General features: G+C 40.8%; 3 protein-coding genes across 5 annotated transcripts in view; all 3 read left to right on the top strand.

The window, feature by feature from the left end:
* LOC143298278 (GATOR2 complex protein MIOS-like) overlaps positions 1–5,978 on the top strand; it is a 50,823-nt gene extending 44,845 nt beyond the window's left edge. For both annotated transcript variants that reach the window (XM_076611099.1, XM_076611106.1), the window contains exon 28: positions 1,845–5,978. In XM_076611099.1, the coding sequence (XP_076467214.1) occupies positions 1,845–1,911 (67 nt within the window). In that variant the 3' untranslated portion in view covers positions 1,912–5,978. The remainder of the gene's footprint in view (positions 1–1,844) is intronic.
* A 2,806-nt stretch (positions 5,979–8,784) lies between these two features.
* LOC143298266 (uncharacterized) lies at positions 8,785–15,014 on the top strand. 2 transcript variants are annotated; one of them, XM_076611088.1, is made up of 3 exons: positions 8,785–8,831; positions 13,135–13,330; positions 14,450–15,014. In XM_076611088.1, the coding sequence occupies exons 2-3, from the start codon at positions 13,142–13,144 to the stop codon at positions 14,774–14,776; spliced, it is 516 nt and encodes a 171-aa protein (XP_076467203.1). In that variant the 5' UTR covers positions 8,785–8,831; positions 13,135–13,141; the 3' UTR covers positions 14,777–15,014. The 2 variants fall into 2 exon arrangements, with proteins under 2 accessions (XP_076467203.1, XP_076467198.1); XM_076611083.1 differs by having other exon boundaries at positions 8,791–8,957.
* A 10,433-nt stretch (positions 15,015–25,447) lies between these two features.
* Positions 25,448–25,507, top strand: part of LOC143298207 (protein FAM117B-like) — a 24,597-nt gene continuing 24,537 nt past the window's right edge. Inside the window, exon 1 of the mRNA XM_076610999.1 lies at positions 25,448–25,507. This exon is cut by the window's right edge and continues 394 nt beyond it. The gene's annotated coding sequence lies outside the window, so the exon portion shown is untranslated.

Below are 25,507 nucleotides of genomic sequence, written 5' to 3'. Positions count from 1 at the left end.
TGTGGTCCCAGTCTTCCTATGTGAGCCCGCAGCACACTGTGTGGACCCAGTCTTTCCATTTAAGCCCATAGCACACTGTGTGTTCCCAGTCTTCCCATTTGAGCCCATAGTACACTGTGTGTTCCCAGTCTTCCTATGTGAGCCCACAGCACACTGTGTGGTCCCAGTCTTCCCATTTGAGCCCACAGCACACTGTGTGGTCCCAGTCTTCCTATGTGAGCCCACAGCACACTGTGTGGTCCCAGTCTTCCCATTTAAGCCCATAGTACACTGTGTGTTCCCAGTCTTCCTATGTGAGCCCACAGCACACTGTGTGGTCCCAGTCTTCCTATGTGAGCCCACAGCACACTGTGTGGTCCCAGTCTTCCTATGTGAGCCCATAGTACACTGTGTGTTCCCAGTCTTCCTATGTGAGCCCATAGTACACTGTGTGTTCCCAGTCTTCCTATGTGAGCCCACAGCACACTGTGTGGTCCCAGTCTTCCCATTAAAGCCGACAGCACACTGTGTGTTCCCAGTCTTCCTATGTGAGCCCACAGCACACTGTGTGGTCCCAGTCTTCCCATTAAAGCCCACAGCACACTGTGTGGTCCCAGTCTTCCTATGTGAGCCCATAGCACACTGTGTGGTCCCAGTCTTCCCATTTAAGCGCACAACACTCTGTGTGTTCCCAGTCTTCCCATTTAAGCCCACAGCACACTGTGTGGTCCCAGTCTTCCCATTTAAGCCCATACTACACTGTGTGGTCCCAGTCTTCCTATGTGAGCCCATAGCACACTGTGTGGTCCCAGTCTTCCTATGTGAGCCCACAGCACACTGTGTGGTCCCAGTCTTCCTGTGTGAGCCCACAGCACACTGTGTGGTCCCAGTCTTCCTATGTGAGCCCATAGCACACTGTGTGTTCCCAGTCTTCCTATGTGAGCCCATAGCACACTGTGTGGTCCCAGCCTTCCAGTTTGAGCCCGCAGCACACTCGGCTCTAGGAAGTAGAGAGCCCCAGGCTGAACAAACCCAGCTCTGATAGGATTCTAAACCATTAGGAATATCAAGAAGGGTCTGTGTACTGCTTGATAGAAACTTTTTTTTGAAAAAGGAGAAGGAAGTTCTATGGTTTTTTGGTGGTTGTTGTTGTTGCGTATTAGCCTTTTCATGTACCGGTATGTACTGTTGTTTCTTTACAGGGCAAACCCTGAACATGAAAAACCTGCTGGCTGTGATTCAGTCCTTAAAGCAGAGCAAAAAAGAAAATGAAAGTAGAGTTAACTAGAATAACTTCCACACTGGAACTGTTGTGGGTTGAAAAGTTGTTTTGTGTCTTAATGATAAGTGGTTGGAGGTGAGCTCAGTTTATGTTGTTAACAATCTGCTGGCTGCATGCATATCATGGCTGAAATCTACAGGTCAAACATTTCAGGAATGTCTGTTTGTCTGCTAAAGGATTGTGACCTTTGCCTTTTAATCAGAATCAGCATGTTTGTCATAGTTTGCCCATGAAAGGAGATGCTAGCACATATGCCACAAGGAAGAAAGTGTGACAGAATTTTTTGGCCAAAGAAAATTCTGTTTTTGGAGATGCATTTATACACACACACTCTCTCTCACTTTTTTTTCTCTCTCTCTCTCCATCTCTTTCTCTCTCTCTCTCTCTCTCACACACACTCTCTCTCTCTCTCTCACTCACACAAATGCACTGACACTCTCTGTCTGTAACAGACATTCACACACACACACAAACTCTAATACTCACTAACTCACCCACATTTTCTCTCTCTCTCTCCCACCCATTACACACCCATTCACCTTTTTTTTTTTTCAAAAGAACTCATGTGTAGCTTATTTTTCAGAGATCATGGGGACTGCCCTGTGACGGGGTGCACGTGTAAGTGCATGACCATCGACCCCACTGACTGAACACATCTGTCCCACTGTCCCCTGGACACTGGTGGTGGTACATTCACAGTTCTGGCAGCAGCGGCAGTAGCAGCATCGTCACAGGTGGCGGCGCCTGTGTACAGACCGGGAGTGGCTGGTCCAACACATCAACACTGCTGGCCTCAGTGCCTGCGTGTCGTCTGTTTGGAACAGCTGATCTCATTCCTGACCCCATCCCCTCCCTTGACTCCTGGGGCCCTGTTTGAGGAGGGACAGGGTGGTGTGCAGCTGTGCGAATTTCTTCTTCTTTTTTCTTGCGTATTATTATTTTTCCTTTCTGTTTGCAGCAGCTGATGTCATTCCTAAACCTTCCCGTCCCTCCCAGACCCTGGGCACCTAGCGTTAGAGGTTTGAGGATGGGTAGAGAGTGGTGTGCTGCTGTGAAAATTTCTTTTTTCTCCTGATTATTATTATTATTATTTTTTAATTTAATTTTGTGTGTGTGTGTGTTGTTTCCTGTTTTTTGTTTTATGCATTTTCTTAACAAACCAACCCAGGGATTTCTCAGATCGTGTAACATGTTAGAACTGTTGTTGAGAAATATGCAGTTTGGCTGTGATGTCAAGTCTTGAAAAGAGAAAACCTGTGGAGTATGGATTGTTGTGTGTTAACTGACTTGTAACTTTAAAAGCATTTATCAGATGTGACTGTTCTGTTATGGAGCTCCCCGCTGACTCGAAATTGGGGAACTGTTGACTCCGTGCCAGAATGATGGTGATGATGAAAGATTTGTTTCATGATCATATGGGCAACAGAAATGCAGGGACAGAAAACTGAAGAATTCTTGAGGGGGAAAAATCCTTTTTTCCACATGTGGATTGGCCAATTTTGATTGACTGCTACTGTGTGACGGTTAACTTTTTGGTGGGTTTGAAATAACACAAATGGGTAGGTATTCATGCATTTCAGTTTGACATCTTTATATCTATATATGTATATATACACACACACACATATATATACATACATGCCTGTGTCAGCTTTACCAAGTGAACTGAAAAACAATTGAATCCACTTGATTCTTTCCACTGCTTTGGAAGCGAAGCGGTGGAGCCCCTCTGACCTTAATTCCGGCTGTGTGAGTGAAGGGTGTGTCACTGTCTCCTTTGGTGCTATTACCTGTCCCCACCCTCTGTGGGCTGGGGAAGTTTGACGTCACAGTCTTTGGTGTTCTTTCTCCCTTGTGTGTAAGAGCAAGAGTTTTTCTGCCGTTGAGTTTGTCATGATCTTCATTATGTGTTATCACATTGTCTCGGTTTTTGCATGTATAGCTGCAGTCTGTGTCTGATGCTCACGGATGGATGAAATGTGTAAGTAATGCATTCCAGTTGTCCCAGTTTCTGAAATGAAGACTCACCCAGGTAAAACTGTGTGTTGACTGGTCAAGTGATGGGGGGATAAGATGGTGCTTATGCATTTGTAAATGCATGTCCACACACACACACACACACACACACACACACACTTTTTTTAAGTTCTGTAGTGTTGAATGACATACCAAAAAATCAAAGAAAGTAATTGTAAATCTGCTATCATTTGTAATTTATCACAACACCTTTGGGTTAGTATATACCTATATCATTCAGTCTGTTGGCTCTTTCTCTGGTCTTCCGCTTGAAAGAGCTCCCTCAGCACCTTCTTCATATCTCTGTGTTCAGCTCTCTTCAGGCTGCTCTGCAAGTGCAGTCCCCCCATTTCTTGACACTTCAGTGTGGATGAATACAAGAGTATTGTGGTGTGTTGCTCTTTTTGTCACAACAGATCTCTCTGCATGAAATTCGGGCTGCTCTCCCCAGGCAGAGTGCGTGACTACACAGAGAATGCTGCCATTTTTTTTGTATTTTTTTCTGCCTGCACTTTTATTTGTTTTCCTATTGAAATGGATTTTTCTACAGAATTTTGCCTGGGACAACCCTTTTGTTGCCATGGGTTCTTTAACATGCTGAGTGCATGCTGCACACAGGACCTCGGTTTACTATCTCTTCTGAAGGACTGGTGTCCAGACCACCACTCAAGGCCTAGTGGAGGGGGAGAAAATACTGGCGACTGTGGCATTCGAACCAGTGTGCTCAGATTCTCTCGCTTTCTAGGCAGGTGCATTACCACTAGGCCAACACTTCACTCAATATACTGATCAAGTATGGTGAGAGGAGAGGAGGGATGAGTATGAAGGGCTCAGGGAATGGGGTGTCAGTGCAGAGTTCATGGATCTGCCCATGAGCAGGTCTCAAAAATGAGTGGCTGTTGAGAATGTCTGAAAATCAGGAATGTCATGTTGGATTCAGAATTTAATGATAATATATGATGTCTGCCTCATGTAAATCTTACATTTGTTCCTTTTTTTTTCTTTCTTTTTAAGTATGCATCCCAATGTGTCACCATAATGGTGTGTCATGACAAGGTAGGCCTGTAGAAAGATGCCTGTCATTTGTCTTGGGTTTGGTCAGAGTGATGGAAGCCTGGAAAAGTCTGTAAAAAATGAGAGAGCCATATCCAGGGCTGGAAAACTCTTGGGGGGGAAAAAGTTGTTGAGTTTGGAAAAATATAGTTCTTGAGTTTCTGGAAAAGTTTCAGAATTTTGATAAAACACTTGATCAGTCAGTACGATTCAGTGAAGAGTTTAGTGCCTGTAGAAAACAGTTTTAAAAACAACAAGAAAAGATGTGGTGAAGATTGAACATAAACACAGGGATACCCGCTGATCTGTTTCTTCGTCAGATGATGTTTTTGATTCAGTTTGGTTCTGTGTTTGGAATGGAAAATTTTCAGTCCAGTTTGCAAACGGTCTGGAGTTTTGTTTGATCACATTGTGGGACCCCAGTGTGTCTTTAACTCACTCAGTACGGCCAGTCCTCTCTTCTCCTCTACACAGACCCCTCGGATGTCCAGTGGGTGTCTCAATGATCCAACCTTTAGCTTCCGTCGTCAGAATTGTGGTATTCTTTGTCAACATTCACCTCTTCAGTGTAAGAGCCTTCCGCTTGTAATATTTTGATGGTGGTAGTTGGTCTCTTTCGCCGTTCGTATGGAGAGAGTTAAGGCTTACGAGATTCTCCTTGTCCAGGTTTTCTGTTGTCAGGATGTGAGCCCACTCAGTACCATGTCTTTGGGATGCTTCTCACTCTTGGGTGAGAAAAAGTGTCTGAATGGAATGTGTCTGCATATGTGTTGAGATAAATCACTAAATGCATAAGGTTGCAGTCAATTGGTGGTTTTAATGTTTGTGATTATGTGTGTAAGGAGAATATAGTTTTTTTGTGTGTATGTTTGTGGTTATTTGTGTAAGAGTACTCTTTTTCATGTTTCTGATTATGTAAGGAAAAAATATTTTTTGTGTGTCTGGTTATGTGTGTTGGGAAAAGATGTTTTTCATGTTACTGGTTAGGTATCTACGGAAAATTTTTTTGGTTTTTTATTTATTTATTTATTTATTTAGTTTCTGGTCATATGTGTAATGAAACGATGTTTCCCATTTTTCTTTTATGTGTGCAAGGATAAGATGTTTTCCATGTTCCTGGTTATGTGTAAGAAAGAGATGTTTTTTTATGTTTCTGGTTAAGTGTGTAAGGAAGACATGTTTTTCATGATGCTGGTTGTGTGTATAAGAAAATAATGGTTTTGTCGTGTTTCTGGTGAGGTGTGTTGGGCAAGATGTTTTTCATGTTTATAGGTTGTGTGTGTTAGAAAAAGCAACAGTGTGCATCAGAACAAATCAGGGGGAAGAAAATTCTGTTGTCTTGAAAACAAGAAGAAGGATAATGATATCACTTGTATTTGTCATTGATATCTTTGTTATCTTGATCACACGTTGTGGATGATCTTCATTCAGAATGTGTTTCATGATTTGTCATTAGCTCACACAGACAGTTTACTGGTGCATGTATGTATGTGACACATTTACTTTCCACTTCAGTAAACCTTTTGTTGAAAAAAAGAAGGTGGGAAGGATATATGAAATTTTGTGTTCAGTTTAGCATGCAAAAATTATTTGAATAATTGGATTGAAATTGTTTTGTGTGATGAAATAAAATATTTTGCTATGCACTTAATAATCCGTGTGTGTGTGTGCGTTTGTGTGTGTGTGTGTGTGTGCAGTGCGCAAACATGTGCGTATGTGTGGATGTGTGTGTGTGGTGTGTGTGTGTGTGTGTGTGTGTGTGAGTGTGTGCAGGATGGAGAAAGTTTGGTCATTGGACTTTTTGGGGAGTGGTTCTGCTGCTTAATTTGTTGCCAGTGACATGAACCACATTTTAAACTTCATTTGGAGTAGTTTGCTTTTAAATGGTTATCAATGTTAAAAAGGAGAAGAAAAAAAAGAACAATGCTGCTGGCATTCCTGAAAAGGGCTTGGAAAACATCACTCAAGACAGAGACAGCTGGAGATCAACTACCAAGTGAAGAGTCCAGACAGAGGGAAACATTGGTTGCCCAGAGCACTCCTACCCACAGATTTCCATGCCCTCTGTGTGCCAGGGGTGTGTTGCTCAACAATTGGCCTGCACAGATACCACAGGGCTTGTCACAAGGACCATCTTCTAAATGATCCTTGGATCTGAGGAACCAGCAATCATCATGAAAGGCTAAAAAAAAAGAAAAAAAAAAAAAAGAAACCAATTGTACTGTTGATTCTTGAAAGCCAGCAAATCAAATTATAACAAGAGCACTGAACCATTTCAACAGTTTCATCAGTTGATCTTTGATTTGTTACCGTTTCCAGAAGAATAATGAATATTGAGAAACAAGTCCTATAAAGAGGAAAGGTCAGCTAATCACTGACATATGCCACACAAAATTTGGGGCGTCATCACCAAAGTGAGGGATGAGCCTTCATTCTGGCCACAGGACAGAGACAAGTCAGCTGTAAATCCACCCCACTGTAGGGTGATTGCTGTCACACTTTTCCCCCATCAACTACGTGACTGTAGGAGGTGCTGTGGCAGAATCAGTTAGACATCGGACTTATGATCCAGTGTTCACCAGTAATCAGAGTCCGAGACCCCATTTAAACATGAGTGGTGTTGCGTTCTTAGGAAAGGTATTTTACTCCGATTTTCCTCACTCCACCCAGGTGTGAATGGGTGCCTGACTAAGGTTGGGGAAGGTTAAAACCGTGGAAGGAGAGGATTTGGCTCCGCCTTCCTATGCTCAGCTCTAGACTGAATATGAATTTACTGTTCTGATAGCCATAAAAGGCTATGGTACCTTAAACCATTTAACTTTAAGCATCCTATTATAGAATGCTATTCCATAGGAAGCCTCATCAGCCACTTTTTTTTCTTTTTGTTTGTTTTTTGCTGTCTTGTCTGTGCCATTTCATTGGTATTACCTTAATCACAAATTCCCCATACACAGCTGTTGCACCCGGGCTGCTTCTGACAGTTCCATTGCCGGCAGTCCACAGGGAGCTATCGAAGTTAGGCAGCCTTTTGGGCGGCTACACTACCAGAGGAGACCCTGCACTGCTGCTAAGTAAACCACTGTGGCAATGGTCATTGATCTCTATTCTGGTTCAACACATGCAGAAAAGTATTATGTAATCCTCTTAGTGACAACAATGTTCCCTTATTTGCAGAGCTAGACTGAATGAATGGCTTCCTTAAAGTGGAAACTGCCAGCACTAAAGCCTTTCACACCACTCTCCACAGGCATGAAAGTAGTGATAAGAAACTCTTGGGAGAGCTGGACAATACAAGGTCTTCAGACAAGAAGCCCCCCTCAGTCAAGTGTTTCCGCCCTTAACTCCTAACACTCAGGCTGCACCCAGGTCATGACTCCTGGATGCCCTTGCTGTCCCATCATCTGCACCATTTCAGTAGCATTACTCCTACACCTCTCATTCTGAGTCCCCTGTACACACCCAAACCTGTGTTCGTCTGTCTCAGTCCCAGCATCGGTAGCCCACAGGGAACTATTGATATTAGATCGCCAGGAGGCCACACACCAGAGGAGATCCTGCACTGCTGCTGATGGTCATTTTGGTGGTGTTCAGTAGTGCCTGTTATGATTTAACGGACTTAGGACACCACCTGCTGTGCCCCTTACTGACGACAGTAATAGTTTAGTCGCAGAGCCAGACTGTGTGTGTGTGCGTGTGTGCGTGCGCGAGTGTGTAAGTGTACACGTGTCAGGAGAGCTCTGTGCACGTGCGAGCACATACATGTGTGCATTTGCTTAAGTGTGTGTGCGATGGAAGCTGCGATACGAAGCCTAGAAATGCTTGTGTGGGGAAGGGGGAGGGTGGGGGGAGAGGAAGAGGGGGTGGGGGGGCAGGGTAATTTGGGAGATGGTGTGTGTGTGTGTGTGTGTTTGTCGGGGCTCGTGTACGTTTAAATACGTATTTGGGCCTGTGCACTTTTGTTTGTGCTTTCATATCTGTGAAACTGCATGTTTGTTGCATATCTGTTGTGCATGCATGTGTGTGTGTGTGTGTGTGTGTGTGTGTATGTTTTACATTTATTTACTTGTTTATTTACCATTATTGTCTTTTTATTCTTTTTTTTTTTTGTTTTGAATTTTATTCTATTTCATTATATTTCATTTTATTGATTTTATCTTACTCATTTAAAAAAAAAAATTTACTTATGTATCTATTTATTCTTTTGTTTTTATTTTGTTTCATCTTTATTTCTGTTTCTTATTTCCTTTTTTTTTTTTTTTTGCTTTTTTTCTCAAGGCCTGACTAAGCGCGTTTGGTTACGCTGCTGGTCAGGCATCCGCTTAGCAGATGTGGTGTAGCGTATATGGATTTGTCCGAACGCAGTGACACTTCCTTGAGCGACTGATACTACGGAAATCGAGAACGTTCAAGAACGATAATTTTCGATACAACCAGAATGCTCTTCCGGTTTCGTTCTTCATCGGAAGCTGAATCAGTGCATGACCAATAATTGTCAATAAGTGTACGTGTGCTTCATAGCAAGATATATGACTATGTTCGCTGTGTAAATGATGCAAGATTTTAAAATGTTTTCTGGATAATTTGGCATTGATATATATTCCAGGACAGGATTTCCTCCTTTATTTGTGTGAGTACGATCATAATTTAAACTGATTACAAATTTACAGCGAGTGTTGTAATGCAGACGGACAAAATATACTTACTTGATACTTGATGTTGTCGGTGTTTGAGACCTGTGGTTGCAGGTCAGTTCACCAGTCGATATGTTGGCCATATCCACAGCTGCTTGCACTTGCAAGGTCTACTGATTGCAGTCCGGGTTGTACAGTGCTGAGTGGTTGGCCCAATGGGCGTCAAGTCTGTTTTTAAATGCGTTCATGCTGGGAGCGGACACTACTGACTCTGGTAGGCTGTTCCAAACCGACACCACTCTTTCGGAAAAGTATTGACCCAGAACGTTAAGGCGGGATATGTGCTTTACAAGGCTCGCTGTGGTCTCTGGTGTTGCATCTGTCATGCAGCTCGAAGTTGGGTCGGCTTGTGTGGTAGAGGCCAGTGATGTACTTGTAGAGGTGTTCCAGGCTTGGCAGCTTGAGGGTTGACAGGCGTTCTGGGTATGGTTTGCCCTCCAGTTTGCCAATGAGTTTTGTGGCTCTGGTTGAACGTCTTCTATCTCTCATTGGAGGGTTTTCTGGGATGGCTGCCAGACTGAGTGGCCATACTCCAAGACCGGTCTCACGAGTGCTTTGTAGAGTTGGATGAAGGTATGCTTGGTGAGATGGTCAAAGGATCTCCGTATAACGCCCTGGATTCTGTTGGCCTTAGATGTTGACTGTGACACATGGTCCTTAAAGGTCAGTTGGCTGTCCACTACTACCCCAAGATCTTTCTCCGCTTTGGTGGTTGTCAGGGCATGCTTGCTGTTGCTTGGGTCCTTGCTCTTCATGAAGTAGGTCTGGTTGATCTCTGAGTGGCCTAGTTTCAGGACACAGCATTTTTCTGAGTGGAAGTTCAGTAGCCAGGCTACTGACCACTGGTGCAGTCTGTCCAAATCTTCCTGGAGGGTCTCTCGGGCATTTTGCTCATTGCTCTGGGCAAATAGCTTGGTGTCATCCGCAGAGATTTGGACCCACTCTGTACCTGGTGTGCCAGGTCGTTGATGTAGATGATGAAGAGTATGGGGCCTAAGACGCTGCCTTGAGGGATTCCACTTGTGACTCGTGCCTCTTCTGATTTGCTGCCATTGACAAACACCTGCTGTGTTGCGGCCACTGAGAAATGCTTCTGACTATTGCAGCACTTTTACCTCGATGCCATGGGCCTTCGTTTTGAGTATCAGTCTGCAGTGGGGAACAGAATCACACGCCTTGCGGAAGTCCATGTATTTTGCGTCGATGGAGCCACCTCTGTCTAGGGTTTCCGTCCAGCAATCCAGTGTGTCCAGGAGTTGTGTTACAGAGAAGCGTCCTGGGATGAAGCCATGTTGTTATTTGCATATGAGGTTGTTCGTTTGCATGTGTTCCATTATTTTGTTTCTGATGAGTGTCTCCATGGTCTTGCAGAGTATGCTTGTCAAGCTGACAGGTCGGTAGTTATTTGCTGAAGTTCGGTTCCCTTTCTTGAAGATTGGAATAACTTCGGCTTTTTTCCATATGCTTGGGAGGTGTCCTTCATTCAGCAATTTCCTGAAGATGGTGCTGATAGGTAGTGCTAGGGCGTCGGCTGTTTCCGCCAACAGGATAGTGGGGATACCATCTGGTCCAGCTGCTTTCCTGACTTTAACTTGTTTAAGCTTAGTGAGGAGCTTTTTGACATCATCTTCTTGGATTTCAGTGTCTGCCAAGGTGCGGCTAAACTCATATTTTGGGGCTTCTGGCAGTTCTCCCTCTAGTTCCTCTTTGAAAACTCTTTGGAAGAAGTCGTTGAGTACCAGGGCCTTTTCGTCGTCAGTTTTGGTCTTGGTGCCATCTTCTCTTTTTAGGTCAGATATTCCTGTCCTTGTGCTGATTTTTGCTTTCACGTAAGATCAAAATGATTTCGGGTTTTTCTTGGCCTGTTCCGCAACTGTCTTTTCTAGCTGGATTTTTGCCTTTCGGCATTCTCTTGCTGCTTTGTTTCTCGCCTTTACATATGCTTGATAGTCTTGGCCGTCCCTGGTTGATATCCACCTTCTGTACATTTTATGCTTTTTTTGCACCAAGGTGAGCGTTCCTCCATCCAACCACTTTTTCCTGTCTCCTGATGCAGCTTTTGATTTAGGCACATATCGTCTCGTGGCTGCGTCAATCTCTGCCATGAAGGATTGCCATGCCTCTTCAACATTCACGTCCTGAAGTTTTTCCTCCCAATTGATGTCTTTGAGGTGTGAGCGCATTCCTGTGTAGTCTGCCCTGTTGTAGTTGTAGTGTTGCTGTTGTGGTGCCTGGCGCTGTGCAAGGGCGAGGTTGACCAGTAGGGAGGCATGGTCACTCTTTCCGAGAGCTGCTGTTTCTTCGATGCCTATGACCATGTCTTCTCAGTTGGTGAAAACTAAATCATCCAAAGTCGGTCGCTGTCCCTCTTTATGTCTGGTGGGCGTCAGTTGGTGTTGTATGAGGAAGGCATCCTTGGTTGCTTTGAGGAATTTAACTGCTGCATGGTCTTCTCTGGTTGCAGTGTTTCCTTTTACCCAATCATATTTTGGGTAGTTGAAGTCTCTGTTCTACTTGTCGGTACATTTTTACCAACATAGCAGTAAGGTATCTGTCTACTGCTAGTTACAACATTATGATTATATAAATACAAGTCAAACTTCATCAAAGTTGATACAAATACCATTCAGTTTCAAATGTTTTGAAAATTGTTTTTATGCATTTGTAATTTAAGTATCGCTATATTTTTAGTTAGGAATAAATATAAGACAACATCAGTCATTATTTTATTCTTCCCGTAAAAAAGTTAAATCCATTTTAAGTCTTATTTTTGAACATTGAAGACCATTGATGAGATATACACAATAGACAATATGAATATATGTACCTATTGACACACACACACACACACACACATATATATATATATATTTTGTGTGTGTGTGTGTGTGTGTGTGTGTACTGACAAAAAAAAAGAAAAAAACCCAACTAACAGTAATACTACTAATGTAAGCACAAAACAATCATGGAAGCTAGGGCTTCTAAAAATAGTTAGACATAAGGCTTAAATACAAAAAAAGTCATGTGAATTTTTTTTTTTTTTTTTTTTTTTTTTTTTTTGTGTAAAAGTTGGACAAAAGTTTAAAAAGTCCTCGTGATAAAAGCTTTTGACTGACATTTTGTTTATTTCACACTCCTTAGGTGAAATGTTTGAGAGCTAACTAACACCAAAAGAAGTGTGTGATTTACTGATTATGTCTCAACCATCTGTCCCATTCACTGAAGTCAGTGACGTCAGTCTCTAGAGTTTATCATGAGGACCATTTACTGTTTAAGCCAAAGTTTACTACCAGGGCTTTGGAAAAACAAAACATAAAAAACCTTACTAGGGCATAATGCAATGCTCATAGTAATCTCCATCTAATTTTGTCATATTTGTCTTATATTTTTTTCTCTGTGTGTGTGTGTGCATGTGTGTGTGTTCCGATCATCCTCTTTATTAAGATTATGATTTATAACTGTCTAATTTCTCTGTCTTCTGGTTCTGTGTGCATGTATGAAGAGAGAGAGAGAGAGAGAGAGAGAGAGAGAGCGCTTCCAAGTTCAACATAACCCATGTTAACTGTGTCCAAAACCAGTGATGGTCTGATTTAAGAGAAAAATGTGTGTGCCACTCTGCATCTAAAAGTTGTGGAGACATGAAGTCACTGTGTGTGTGTGTGTGTGTGTGTGTGTGTGTGTGTTATCAAGTGTGTGCAAGTTTGAAAATAGAGGTCACTGATATCACATTAATGATAATGTTAACTGAGCTGACAATGCTATCAAGTATCATTGTTGATTTGTTATAAAATTACAAAACGCCAGCAGTTTCACAACAGTAGTTAATGTTACAAAACTTCATCACTTCATGCATTTGTTGGAAGACAATATTATTATTTCATATTTTGATTGTTATATATATTGTATGTGTGTATATATATATATATATATATATGTATATATTTATAGTAATTTGTGATAATATATATGTCTATATTATAGTATTTTATTAATTGATCATTATAATTTATATATCTATACCATTGAATGCAGTTTTTAGCAGGACACATCATCTTTGCAGCTAAGAATATTCTTATGAAAATGATTTATTTAATGCAAGTCTTTATGACACAGAATCACAATGGAGCAACTGAATTCCATGTTCACACGCCTGAAACGAGGACTGTATGCTGGGGGGGACTACAGCCAGCCTCCTGAAAAACAGCAGTCTTTGAGAAATAGCTGCAGTGCCTCTGACGATGAAGGCTTTGTTCTGATTGGCGAGAATGAGGGCAGTGAGACAATGGTGTTCCCATCCACTCCCGAAAAGGTAGGTTGATACAAACATGTCATGTTTAGAACTCAGCATGGTACACTGTTCATTGCCATTACATCGTCTAGTTATTGTTATGGTAATATTTAGAACATACAGACAAAGCCATATATATACAGACACAAACAGACTGGGAAAGACAAACAGAGAGACAGACACACACACACACATACACTGTCTGAGACAGCGATACAGACAGTCACACACTTGTTCAGATAAGTCTTTTCCACCATTCTGTCTTTCTATTTATAATTCAGTGATGCTTTCTTTGTTTTTAATAAAACAGTCATACACAATGTTTAAGACTCACTTCTGGTAAACTGTGTTATTTGTTTGTCAAATGGTAGTACCTCATGGGGATAAATTTCAATATTTAGCTGGGGAAGCACTTAAGGCTGGTGTATCTGTGTGCATTTGGAGACATCGACTGTAGTAAACAGAAAGTGACATGGTGGGAGGGAAGAAAAAATATTTCAAAGTCATTATATTTATTTAATTATTTATGTACATATCTGATGTTTACAAAATTATAAGATAAAATGAAGCCAGTTTGTTAGTGACTCTGAGGTTGGATAGGAAATTATAAAGGCTAAAAATGACAAGCAAGTAGTTTGAGTGATACAGGTAAGATATGTATTATTTCTTGAGAAGGACTGTTTATAATTATGGTGTCGTGTTAAATGATATCTGTGTACATTGTGTGTGTAGGTGTTTGTGTGTATGTGCGTGTGTGTCCAAGCTTCAGTGTGTGTCGGTATGCATGTATTTGGGGGTGAGGGGAAGGGTTTCTTTGCTAAAAATGTGAAACAACAGTTTACTATTGTGCAATCAGCTGCTTTCCCTTGTGGTTGTGTGAGCAGGAGTTATCCATTTGGGTTTGCCATAATGCTTATGTCTCAGAAGATGAACTGTGTTGTTTATATATATTTTCATCATTCATTCCTCAAAGAAACTGTTGAAATGTTCAGTAGGTGAGGCGCATTTACAAAGAAGTCTCAGAAGTAGTACTTTCTTTCCTCCTTTTCTTTTTCTTTCAGCAGTTTCGCACTTTACTGCATCTGAGGAGCTCTTTCAAAGAACTGTCAAAAATATGCCTTTTCTGCCTTTATTTTTCAGGTGAATGGCCAAGATGCTGAGAGAACAGGGGGAGACAGTGCAAGTTCTGGTCACCTTGACATGGACTGTGTGTCATCACCGGACGCACACGATTATCTTCAGGGCATCACCTGTCACCCAGCTGTCGTTGGTGTTCCGTTTCAGATAAACCCCAAGCTTTTAGAAAAAGACCGGCTTCAGAGCATACTGAGCAAGCTGAATCTGGAGACTGCTCGCTTTGACTGGCAGAAATACAGCTATGACTTCCATTTTGAGCAGTCCTCCTTGCAAGAGTTATGTACTATGGAGGAGAGAACAGTGTGGGCAGACTGTCGGAATGGGACATGATCACACATTAACAGTATTGTTTGCAACCTGTACATTGTATTGTTTGCATGAATGATGTGTGTGTGCGTGTGTTTTTCGTATGGATGGGAATTGTGGGGAATTCTTTTCTTTTATATATATATGTGAATAGAAGAAAAAAAAAAGGAAAGAGTATTTTTTAAAAATTGTTCTTAAAAAAAGGAAAGAAAGTATTGTTTTTGATTGTTTTTCGAAAGAGATCCTTAACAGCTGATATGTTGTTAAACAAAAACAAAAAAAAGTAGGAAAGAAAGCATTAAGTTTTAGAGTTCTTTGAAAGAGCTGCTCAGTTATAGAATCATTGAAAGAAAAGAAAGATGGAAAGAAATTTTTTTTTGTTTTTTTTGGAGACTTCATTTTGAAAGTTGCTCACAATCGGTCAATTGCAGAATGGTTATGTTTAAAACAGATCATACAGAAAAAGTATATATTTTCCCCCCTGAGTCTGTTAAATGTAATTGTTCTTATAAAGACTGGGATGAAATGTTAAAGATAGGTCCTGCATGCAGCATACATTTAAAAGAACCCACAGCAATAAAAGGGTTGTTCCTGGCAGTATTCTGGAGAAAAATCTACCTTGATAGTAAAACAAGTACAGTTGCATGTAGCACAAAAAAAGAAGAAAAAGAAAAAAGTGGTGGCACTGCACTTTGGTGATGTACTCTCCCCAAGGAGGGCAGTTGTTTTTGTTTTCTTTTAATCCATCTTTACAGTGAAATTGGTGACTAAATTTGTTGGATTCAAATGGTGAAGGGATTTATCAGTTTCAGTGTTCCTTCAAGGACATGTTATACGTGAATAGTTCTGCTTCCATACAGGGCCTCTTTCTGTTAAGATCTCAGACTCTCTTTCTCGATTTTCTCTCTTGAATTGATAGGTGTCTTCGTTCTTCTGACTTAGTGAAAACAAAGTCCGCTAATAAATTTGTATCATCCTTTCAGCTGACAACATGATAATCATTAACAATAAGAGATGTATTTGCATGTTGCATATGCTTAACAGCTGATAATGTGTATGAAAAGTGCCAGCCTGAAGAATTATTGATGAAAGAATTGAAAAATATGTTCAAAAATCCATTATTACTTTAATTTCAGAAGAAAAATAATTAGATTAAATTTTTTTTAAAGTTTGAATGTAATATGTATATAGTCTAATAGTGCTTTTGTGTTGAGGATAAAATATTAGCATTACTTATTTACTAACATCTCATCATTTATCATTCCACTATTCCATTATTTCTTTAATCCGTACATGTTCATGAAATATAAGTGATGATTTTATTGTTTCATTCAGTTATTGTGATACTCTTTAATATAAGTTTTGACAGTTTGGAAAGTTTTACACAAAAGCAAGGTGGGCAAATGTTACTTACGGCTGTATGCAAGGAAGAGAAAATGAAGTGTGGCATACCAACACACAGGTGCTCTTAAATAAAACTAAACAACATTCCCCCCCCCCCCCCCCTAAAAAAACAACAACAACAAACAACAAGAAAGCAGAAAAACAACAAAAAACGCCCCAAAAATCTGAACTGTCTTCAACTCAAAATACACACTAATACATATGCATTGGTATTCATGTGCACACACACACACGCATGTACTCAAATGCATACTTGCGCCTGTAGAAACTTGCATTCATGCATATTTTTAAGTAATAGTTTATCTCATTTGCACGCATGCATTACTGCGTATGTTTGTTTTGTTTTGTTTGTTTGTTTTTTTGTATGTGTGTGTGTTGTAGAATATTTTACGGATATACATAAGAACCAATTAATAGTTTTCTGTACTTGTTGTTTTGGTTTCTGATAAACCTCTTTAAAAAAAAAAAAAATTATTAGTCCCTGGACTGTATGTTCTGGGCACTGCAACAGGGGAAATGTAAAGAGATTGTATAACACTCTTTGTTTGCTATATTTCATGTATTTTGTAGATGTGTGTGTGTGTGTGTGTGTGTGTGTGTGTGTGATTTTATCTTTGGCTTTTTGACAGTTGTTCATGGCAGTATTATGATCATTACCTGTAAATAAAAAGTAATATCTTTTTTGTGTGTTGTATACATATGATGTACCATTGACACATTTTGTACAGTGAGAATTACCATAATATTTATTTATTTGACAGATGTATACTGTACAAATCTCTCTCTTATTCAAGAGTTTCTTTTACAAGAAATTGAGTCTGCTTTCTTCTTGGAAAGCACTCCCCCTCCCCTACTTGTCCCTAACCCTTGTCTCCCCTCCCCACCCCCTTTCTGGGGGAGAGTTGTTTGTTTATCACAGTCAAGATGTGTGTGTGTGTGTGTGTGTGTGTGTGTGTGTGTGTGTGTGTGTGTGTGTGTTATTTTGTTTTGTTGACAGATTTGTGCCAGCAAAGAAAACACTTTTGTTGCTGTGTGTTTGTTTGCAGATACATGGATGCTGCACATGGGATCTCACTCATTTTGTATCCAAAAGGCAACACCTTTTAGAAATTCTGTTCTAATAATTTCTTCCTCCTTCCATTTGCAAATGGCATATTTTTCATGATAATGTACTCAGCATGGAACTGCTGCTCTCTCTTTAAAAAAAAAAAAAAAGAAAAAGAAAAAAAAATCCTTTTTATATTTACTAATTTTTTCTTTCTTTGTTCATTCATTTATTTTATTAATGATTATCATTATTATTTTTGTCTTTTATTTATTTAATTATTTTTGTTTATCATATTTTGTTTTAGTTATTGTTTTCCCTCAAGTCCTAAGTGCATTGGGTTTCAAGGCTGGCCAGGCATCTGCCTAGTAGATATGGTGTTGCATATATATGGGTTTTTCTGAAGGCAGTGACACCTCCTTGAGTAACTGAACTGAACTGAACTGATGAATTGTATGGAAGGGATGTGCAAACAGGTTATATTCTGGCTTTATAAAATAAGTTATGTGGTAATGTTGGCTAACTTTAATGTTGAATTTTCTGTTGCAAGCACGGACTGTATTTCAGCTGCACTTGTTGGCATGGATTACTGTGATTACATTTGTTGAAATTTTATGATTCTTGTGGGTTGTGCTTTTGCTGTGGTTTGAGAGCCCTGATGTTGCCTTTGCTGTGGGGTGAGCGTGACTGACTGCTGAATGGGCTAAGTGTGCATGGAACTGAATTGGGATATAAACAAGAAATAAGTTTCCTGGAGTCTCATAAACAGTTCAAAACAGATACCATGATTATATGCCATCTTTACGCATTGGATTGGATGACAAGTATGTGCTCTGCTATGGGCTTTGCTTGAGTTCAGCAAAATCTGTGCAGTGCGTGAATGTGTGAATATGCACAAGTTTTTATATTGATAAAAAATGATATGCACTTGTATGTATCCTAATTTCTACTGTGTGTTTGTGTATGATTTTTTATTTATATTCGTACCTTGCTATGTACTATCCCCCCCCCCCCACCCCCCCACCAGTATTCCTTGTGACCCCGGTACACTTGGTAATAAAGACATATTCTATTCTATTATATTCTATTTACAATGTAAAAATTAAAAATTGGAACAAATGTTAATTGCTGACCATGGACAATAAAGATCAAAAGCCATTCAAATCTGAAGATTCATTTCTAATGGCATGACTGGAGTGCTTAAAAAGTCCAAGTCTGCTTTAATTTCAAGGAGGAACAGTGAAACACCATGCCCTGAAAACACATTTCACTCTTTAGAAGCAATCATGCAAATTTCATTGTCTTGACTACCCTTCACAAATCAACTCTGATTAAATTAATGATACTTATCAGAAAAAGTTATCTGTAGAAAGAGTGGTTTAATATATTCTCTATATTTTTACACTGACCAGATATTACTATTGACATGGATGTATAGCACTTTTGGTATCATTGTATGCTTTTCAGAATGCATTGGTCTGTATGAATTATGCTTTAATTGATGGTCTAAAGTTGTCAGCATGAACAAAACAAATGAAAAAAAAGAAGAAGAAGAAGAAGAAAAAAAAAGACTGTGATGGGAGAAAAGTGTCAGATAATCAAGGAGCAAAAAGCAGGCTTGAAGTGAAGTGTAAACCTGAAACTTCAACAATTTCAGTTTCAAGAACATGTCAAAGGATGTGGACTGATCCATATATGCTAAACCACTTCTGCTGTTGGGGAGCAGATGCCTGACCTTTACATAAATGTGATTTGCAGATCAAGCCTTTACCAGATGAAGGAGTCTGAGAAAGAACTGAGAATAATTTTATGTCCACTTGGAACCCAGGGGTCTTCTGAGGTCAGTGACACAGACAAAAAAACACATAGTGTGACATATAGAGACACAGGCACAACTCCAGTCTGCATTGTTTATCCGTTCATCCATCAATGCAATATGTTCAAAAGATTTTTTTCAGGGACATGTCTTTCACCACTGTTGGTTCTTTGTGTGTGTAGTGCATACTGCATTCTATATAACTTTTTTTTTTTTTTAAAGAAAAAAAGAAAAGGAATACACAAACACACACACACACAAACAAACAAACACGCACGCACAAACAACAAAACTGTGGGTGAATTTTACAAAAAGAAGAGAAATTTTGAATAAAGTAAATGTACTGTTACTCTTCAAAAGACAAAAGGCATATAATTCAAACCACCGCTGCCTGTGCTTCACAACAGCTAGCACACAGGGAAATAAGGGGAACAGAGAAATAAACTCAGAAACTTCCACAACAAAGGAAGCTCATAGTCCAACCACATACCCTTTGTTTAACATGGCAGCAGTACCATTCCTTATTTGAAAGATTACTGCTGAAATTTCAGAAGGGGAATGAAGAACTTTGGGTAGTGGGACTGAACTAGGGATCTGAGCCTATGTATGTATGGAATCTATATTTTAATGCTAAAAAATGTAAAGTACTTCATATTGGGAAATCAAACCCAGAGAAAGAATACATAATGAAAATCGGAGACAAAGAAATAAAAGTATCAAAATGTGATGAGGAAAAAGACTTAGGTGTCACATCTGACAAAAATTTATCATTTGACAAACATACAACAAATAGTATAAACAAAGCGAACAGAATGATTGGAATAATAAAAAGAGCATTTACATTTATAGATAAGGTTACTTTCTTACGGTTATATAAAACATTAGTTAGACCTATCCTAGAATATGGAAACACTGTATGGTACCCAACGCAAATAAAGCAGTCACAAGCCATAGAAAGGGCTCAAAGAAGAGCAACAAAGCTGGTCTATAACATAAAAGATTATTCATATCAAGAAAGATTAAAGTATTTACAACTACCATCACTTAAAGCAAGAAGAGTAAGAGGGGACTTGATACAGACATACAAAATATTAACCTTCGCTGGCTATCGTGGGTCGTACACGACCAGAAGGGTACAAAAACGCAAATATCTGATCCGATTCTTAATATTTTTCTACGAAATTTCAGAAATGCTTCCTACACCTAAGAGGCCAACTTTTGCCAAAAAATGAAAAAAATTCATTAATTAGTTAATGAGTAATTAAAGGTGGCATTTTAACTACACACGGACACTTGTGTGGTCGTGTATGACCCATGCTTTTTAAAGAGGAAAAAACGTGGTCACCTCCCAAAAGCTTGTGTGGGTCATGCACGACTCATACCTTTTTAATAGTGATTTCAGAAGGTTTAATTTGCAATTAGTGAAGGAAAGTAAAGAAGTTTTACTTTCAATAGTCTCACTACCCCACTACCCCCTCCCCTGCCCCCCTCCCTGCCCCGTCCCTTTCGCCTGTCTTCAGCTATAACCCCTTTCCATCCCTTTCTCTAACAGCATGTACCTGTGTGACTGAGTATCTTTGATTGTGCGTGTATAGGATGCTATGAGTCATCTCTCTCTCTGTGTCTCGCTGTCTGTCTGTCTGTCTGTCTGTGTCTCACTCTCTCTATCTATCTCTGTGTGCATAAGTAGGGTTTGTATGTATGTGCATGTGGTGTTATGCGTTTGTGTGTGTGATCAGTTGTGTGTGTGTGCGTGTGTGTGTGAGTGTGTGTGTGTGTGTGTGTGTGTGTGTGTGTGTGTGAATGCGTGAGCATGTGTTTCTTCTGAGTGTATGTGTTTGTGTGTCTGTGTGTGCGTGTGCGAGCGCATGTGTGTGTAATCAGTTGTTATGATATGTTTTCCTTTTCAGTTTCCTGATGGCTGCACTGAGTTCGGCCATGGAGAAGGCTGTCATCATGGACTGACTCGGGTTCTGCTGTTTCAGCTTCTCCTTGATCTCCCTCTGGACTTCCTGCACTCGGGCTTCAGGGAGTGTTGTGGTGCTGCCCTCTCTGTAAAAATCTGCAAGGATGTTGGCTGCCTGCTTGCCCGCGTGGTGCTTGCCATTTTCCTCAATGACAGTTCTGCTGTGTCTGGTGCCCGTGTCTTCGTTCAGAAGCTTGGTCAGGTTCCACAACTTGCCGGTGTCCTTCTCCATGTTGAGACTGCTGGTCTTCTCATTCCAGCTCCTCTGTATCTCTGTTCTCTTCTGCTGTTGGAAGGTTTCTTTGATGGTGTTGTATTCCCGGATGTTGTCAGGAGTGGGGCTCTGCTCCATGGTTTCTCTGGCGGAGTCTAGGTCTGCATGGAGCTGTTTCAGAGTGTCACTCCAGTAGGGCTTGTAGTTTCTGCGTTTCCCTCTTGGGATGGACTGCTTTGCTGCTCGCAGCAGTGCATCGCTGAAAAGGTTGACATTGTTGTTGAGGTTGTTGGAGGTACTGATGTCTTGGCAGAGGTTGTCTGCTTTTCCTTTGAAGAGAGTCCAGTTAGCTCGTTTGAAGTTCCAGCTGGGTTCCATTCTGTGCTGGGTGCATCCTATGCTGGAAATGCTGAGGATGACTGGCAGATGGTCGCTTCCCCCTAGCTGTGTGTTGACTGTTCTGGAGGTGAGTCGCGAACAGTCAACACACTCACCTCCAGAACAGTCAACACACAGCTAGGGGGAAGCCTGAAAGAAAGCCCCTGGGAAAGACGGCATCCCGAATGACATGATCAAGAACCTGGGACCTGTAGCCAGACAGAAGCTTCTCTTGATCATCAACCAGTCCTGGGACACAGGGAAACTTCCAGACCAGTGGAGAGAAGCCATCATCGTCCCCATCAGAAAGAAGCAGAAGGATAAGACTAAGAAGTCCAGCTATCGACCAATCAGCCTCCTGAGTTGTCTGGGCAAGGTGATGGAAAGGATGGTGAACACTCGACTCCTGAAACACCTTGAAGAAAACCACCTGCTCAGCAATACCCAATCAGCCTACAGGAAAAACCGCAGCACCGAAGACCAGCTGGTGTACCTTGCACAGGAGATAGAGACTGCCTTTCAAGAAAAGAAGAAGGTGCTTGCAGTCTTCGTGGACCTAACCAAGGCCTTCGACAAGGTCTGGAAGGCAGGACTTCCTGAAGCTCCTCAACAAGAAAGTGGAAGGGAAGATGTACCGCTGGATCCAGGATTTCCTCCAACACCGCAGGGCAAGGGTAAAACTCGACGGGAAAATCAGCCATCGGGTCACTCTACAGCAAGGTGTGCCGCAAGGAGGAGTCATTTCCCTACACTTTTCCTCATCTTCATCGACGACATCGCTGAGAAGATCTCAAGCATGTCTCCAGAGCCTCCACGCTGATGACTTGCTGCCTGGAGTCTGCGATACCTCACTCGCAGCCAAAGAATGCAGGAAGCTTCACCACTGTGGTCTTTGTGGTGTAGTGCCTGGCATTCTATAACTTTTCAAAGACAACAAGAAAAGGATACTCAGCAATCTACACATCACCAGATCAACAACCTACGCACAAACAACAAATGAGTTAAATTTTAAAAAAAAAGAATGAATAAAGAAATGTACTGTTACTCTAAAGCAGAAAGCATTACATGCAAACCCACCGCAAGCCGGCTTACGAAGACAGCAACAGGAAATGGGCCATGAAAAAACTCAGAAACTCTTCCAACAACATAGAGATGTCATGAGTCCAAGCCACTACCCTTGGTTATGGCAGCATCCTTCCTCTATGAAGAACCAAATTCAAGCGGGAATGCAGAACTGGTTAGGGACGACTAGGGTCTGAGCTTAATGGAATGCTATACTTGATGCTAAAAATGTACAAGTCATGGAGAAACAAACCAGGCAAGATACATAAGAAATCGAGAGAAAAAAGTTTCAATGAGAGGAGAAAGACTCATGCACATCACAAAATCTACCTTTTGACAACATAAAAATAAGAAAACAAAGGAACAGATGATGGAATTAAAACATTCCAAAGAACCTTTGCACGTAACAAAACTAGTTAGTCCCCTGGAATGGAAACACTGTATGAGGTACCACGCAAATAAAGCAGTCCAAGCATAAAAAGGGCATCACCAAAGGAGCCAAGCCCTATAGCTGAAAGATTGATCATTCGAGAGAGAGATATAAAACTACAATACCATCACAATATCAAGCAAGAAGAGTAGAGGGGACTTATACAGACACAAGAAGATGACTAACCTTCGCAGGTATCTCGTGAGCGTAGACATGCAGCACTAATGTGCACAAGCTAATCATCATCCGACCACAAAATTTTTCTTACAAATTCAGAATCTCCTCCCTGCAGGGCACTTATGCAAAAAACGAAAAAACTGTAATACATTAAAGAGATTAAAATGGATTTTCAACACGGACGACTGTGATGGTCGTGTAGTCCTCACTGTGGTTCATGGGAACGAAAAGGCGTGCTCACCTACCCAAAAAGCCGTTTCAGCACGACCTACCTTTAAGAGTAGGAATTCAAAGGTTTAATTGCAACTAGTGATGAGAAGTGGTTTTCAAAGTCTCATACCCATCCCGCCCCACTCCCAGGCCCCAGTCCTTCCCTTCTTAGAAACGCCACTTCCACCTTTCTCTACACGTTATGATATGTTTTCCTTTTCTATATTTTGTTATAAGTTTTGGAAGAATATACAGGTTTTTGTCTCTTTACAAAGTATGGGTCGTGCACGACCCACACAAGCTTTGGAGGAATATACAGGTTTTTGTCTCTTTAAAAGGTATGGGTCGTGGACGACCCACATAAGCTTCTGTTTGTAGTCAAAAGTGACAGCGATATGGGTCGTGGACAACCCACATGAGCTTCCGTGTGTAGTCAAAAGTGACAGACAGTGAAAATTAAATGGGTTTGATGATGTAAACAAAGCATGCTTTTTTTGTTCTCCAAAGGTAGACACTACAAGAAACAAGCACAGACAAAATATTTAAACAGTATTCCAGAACAAATCTCAGAAAGTTTACATTTAGTAACAGAGTAACAAATTATTGGGGCAAATTAACAAACAATATAAAATGTGCACCAAGTATATACTTTTAAGAACCTCATAGATAAACACGAGTTATTGACAAAAACAAAATATGACTTTGATGGATATAATGACTGAGCTAGTCAACGACCTGACCAACAATATAAAGAAGTAAATCTGAAGGGGCATAAAAAGCCAAAAATCGCTAAGTTGTATAAAACAACGCCCCAAATCCTGATCCTGATCCTGACATGCGCGCAAAACCAAAGAGCAAAATAAGTTGTATAAAACAACGCCCCAAATCCTGATCCTGATCCTGACATGCGCGCAAAACCAAATAGCAAAATACGTAAACTGAAAATAAAGCAAAACTATTATTATGAATGGCAATATACGACCTCTGCCGGAGAGCCAATAACATAAGACATTCGGGTCTTTAGCAGAAACCTGAAGCCTTCCAGGCCAGAGAACGTGGCCTACAAAGCACGTATACCAGCTTAAAAAATCTTTTAAAACAGCGTGGACACGTGCACAAGCACACGCGCGCGCACGCCCACACACAATCGCGTAATGCAAACCAGAATCGGTACCGGAACATGATCACGCAGTTTCTGGATTTTTGAGTTGCAGGAAGATGTCTGCACGTTCATGAAACCATTCCACTGACGCGACAAAACAGTGCAAAGTTTACGAGGATTCGAGATTGCGGAAATCGACAGTGGTGCAAATAAAGTCCATTCAAGATAGCACGCATTCCAACAAAGACTTCTCCCCATCCGTTGTCAGGGACGCTTAAATCATTTCCTTCGATGGAAGAAAATCCGTCAGTCAATACCAGTGTCCGACTGAATGTGATCATGCCTATTGTTTGACAAACAATCAATCTATAACATTTTTCTCTGTCTATAGAATAAAAAAATGATTTACATCTTGTCAGATCATTCTGCCTCATCGACAAATCTCGAAGTTGAAACTCCGTCAGTACGTGAAAGAAAGCACGCTTGAATGGTTTTGAAAAATCGATTCACACATACGTGGTGATACGTATTTATTATTCATTTTGGAAACAGGGGCCTATTTTATACAGAATAAAGTAATTGTCCATACTGGTGTCCCGTTGCACAATATATTTTGAAAGGAGCAAGTCTGTTGAAGAATCGGCGCAGATTCTCCAAGGAAGGGAGATAAACACAATGTTGCGTGCTCGGCATTGCCTCACGGATCTGGCAGATTTTTTTACATTTTTAGTCCCACCTCCTTATTGAAGTTGCTTTACTGGTATGTGCAACAAATTCGTAATTCAAAACTAGATTCTACATCAAGAAAGTTTGTTTAATTTGCTCAATGTGAGAACCATGCAGTGTGGTTCGTGAGAATTTCTTTCCACAGGCACATTTCTAACCAATGAAATAAACTGGTTTGACATCACGTGATGCGTGTCGAGCGAAATTCTTTGGTCTTCAGTGTGT

This window comes from Babylonia areolata, chromosome 2 (genome assembly GCF_041734735.1).
Source record: "Babylonia areolata isolate BAREFJ2019XMU chromosome 2, ASM4173473v1, whole genome shotgun sequence".
In the NCBI taxonomy this organism is placed as follows: domain Eukaryota; kingdom Metazoa; phylum Mollusca; class Gastropoda; order Neogastropoda; family Buccinidae; genus Babylonia; species Babylonia areolata.
This window is presented reverse-complemented; position numbering and strand designations above follow the sequence as displayed.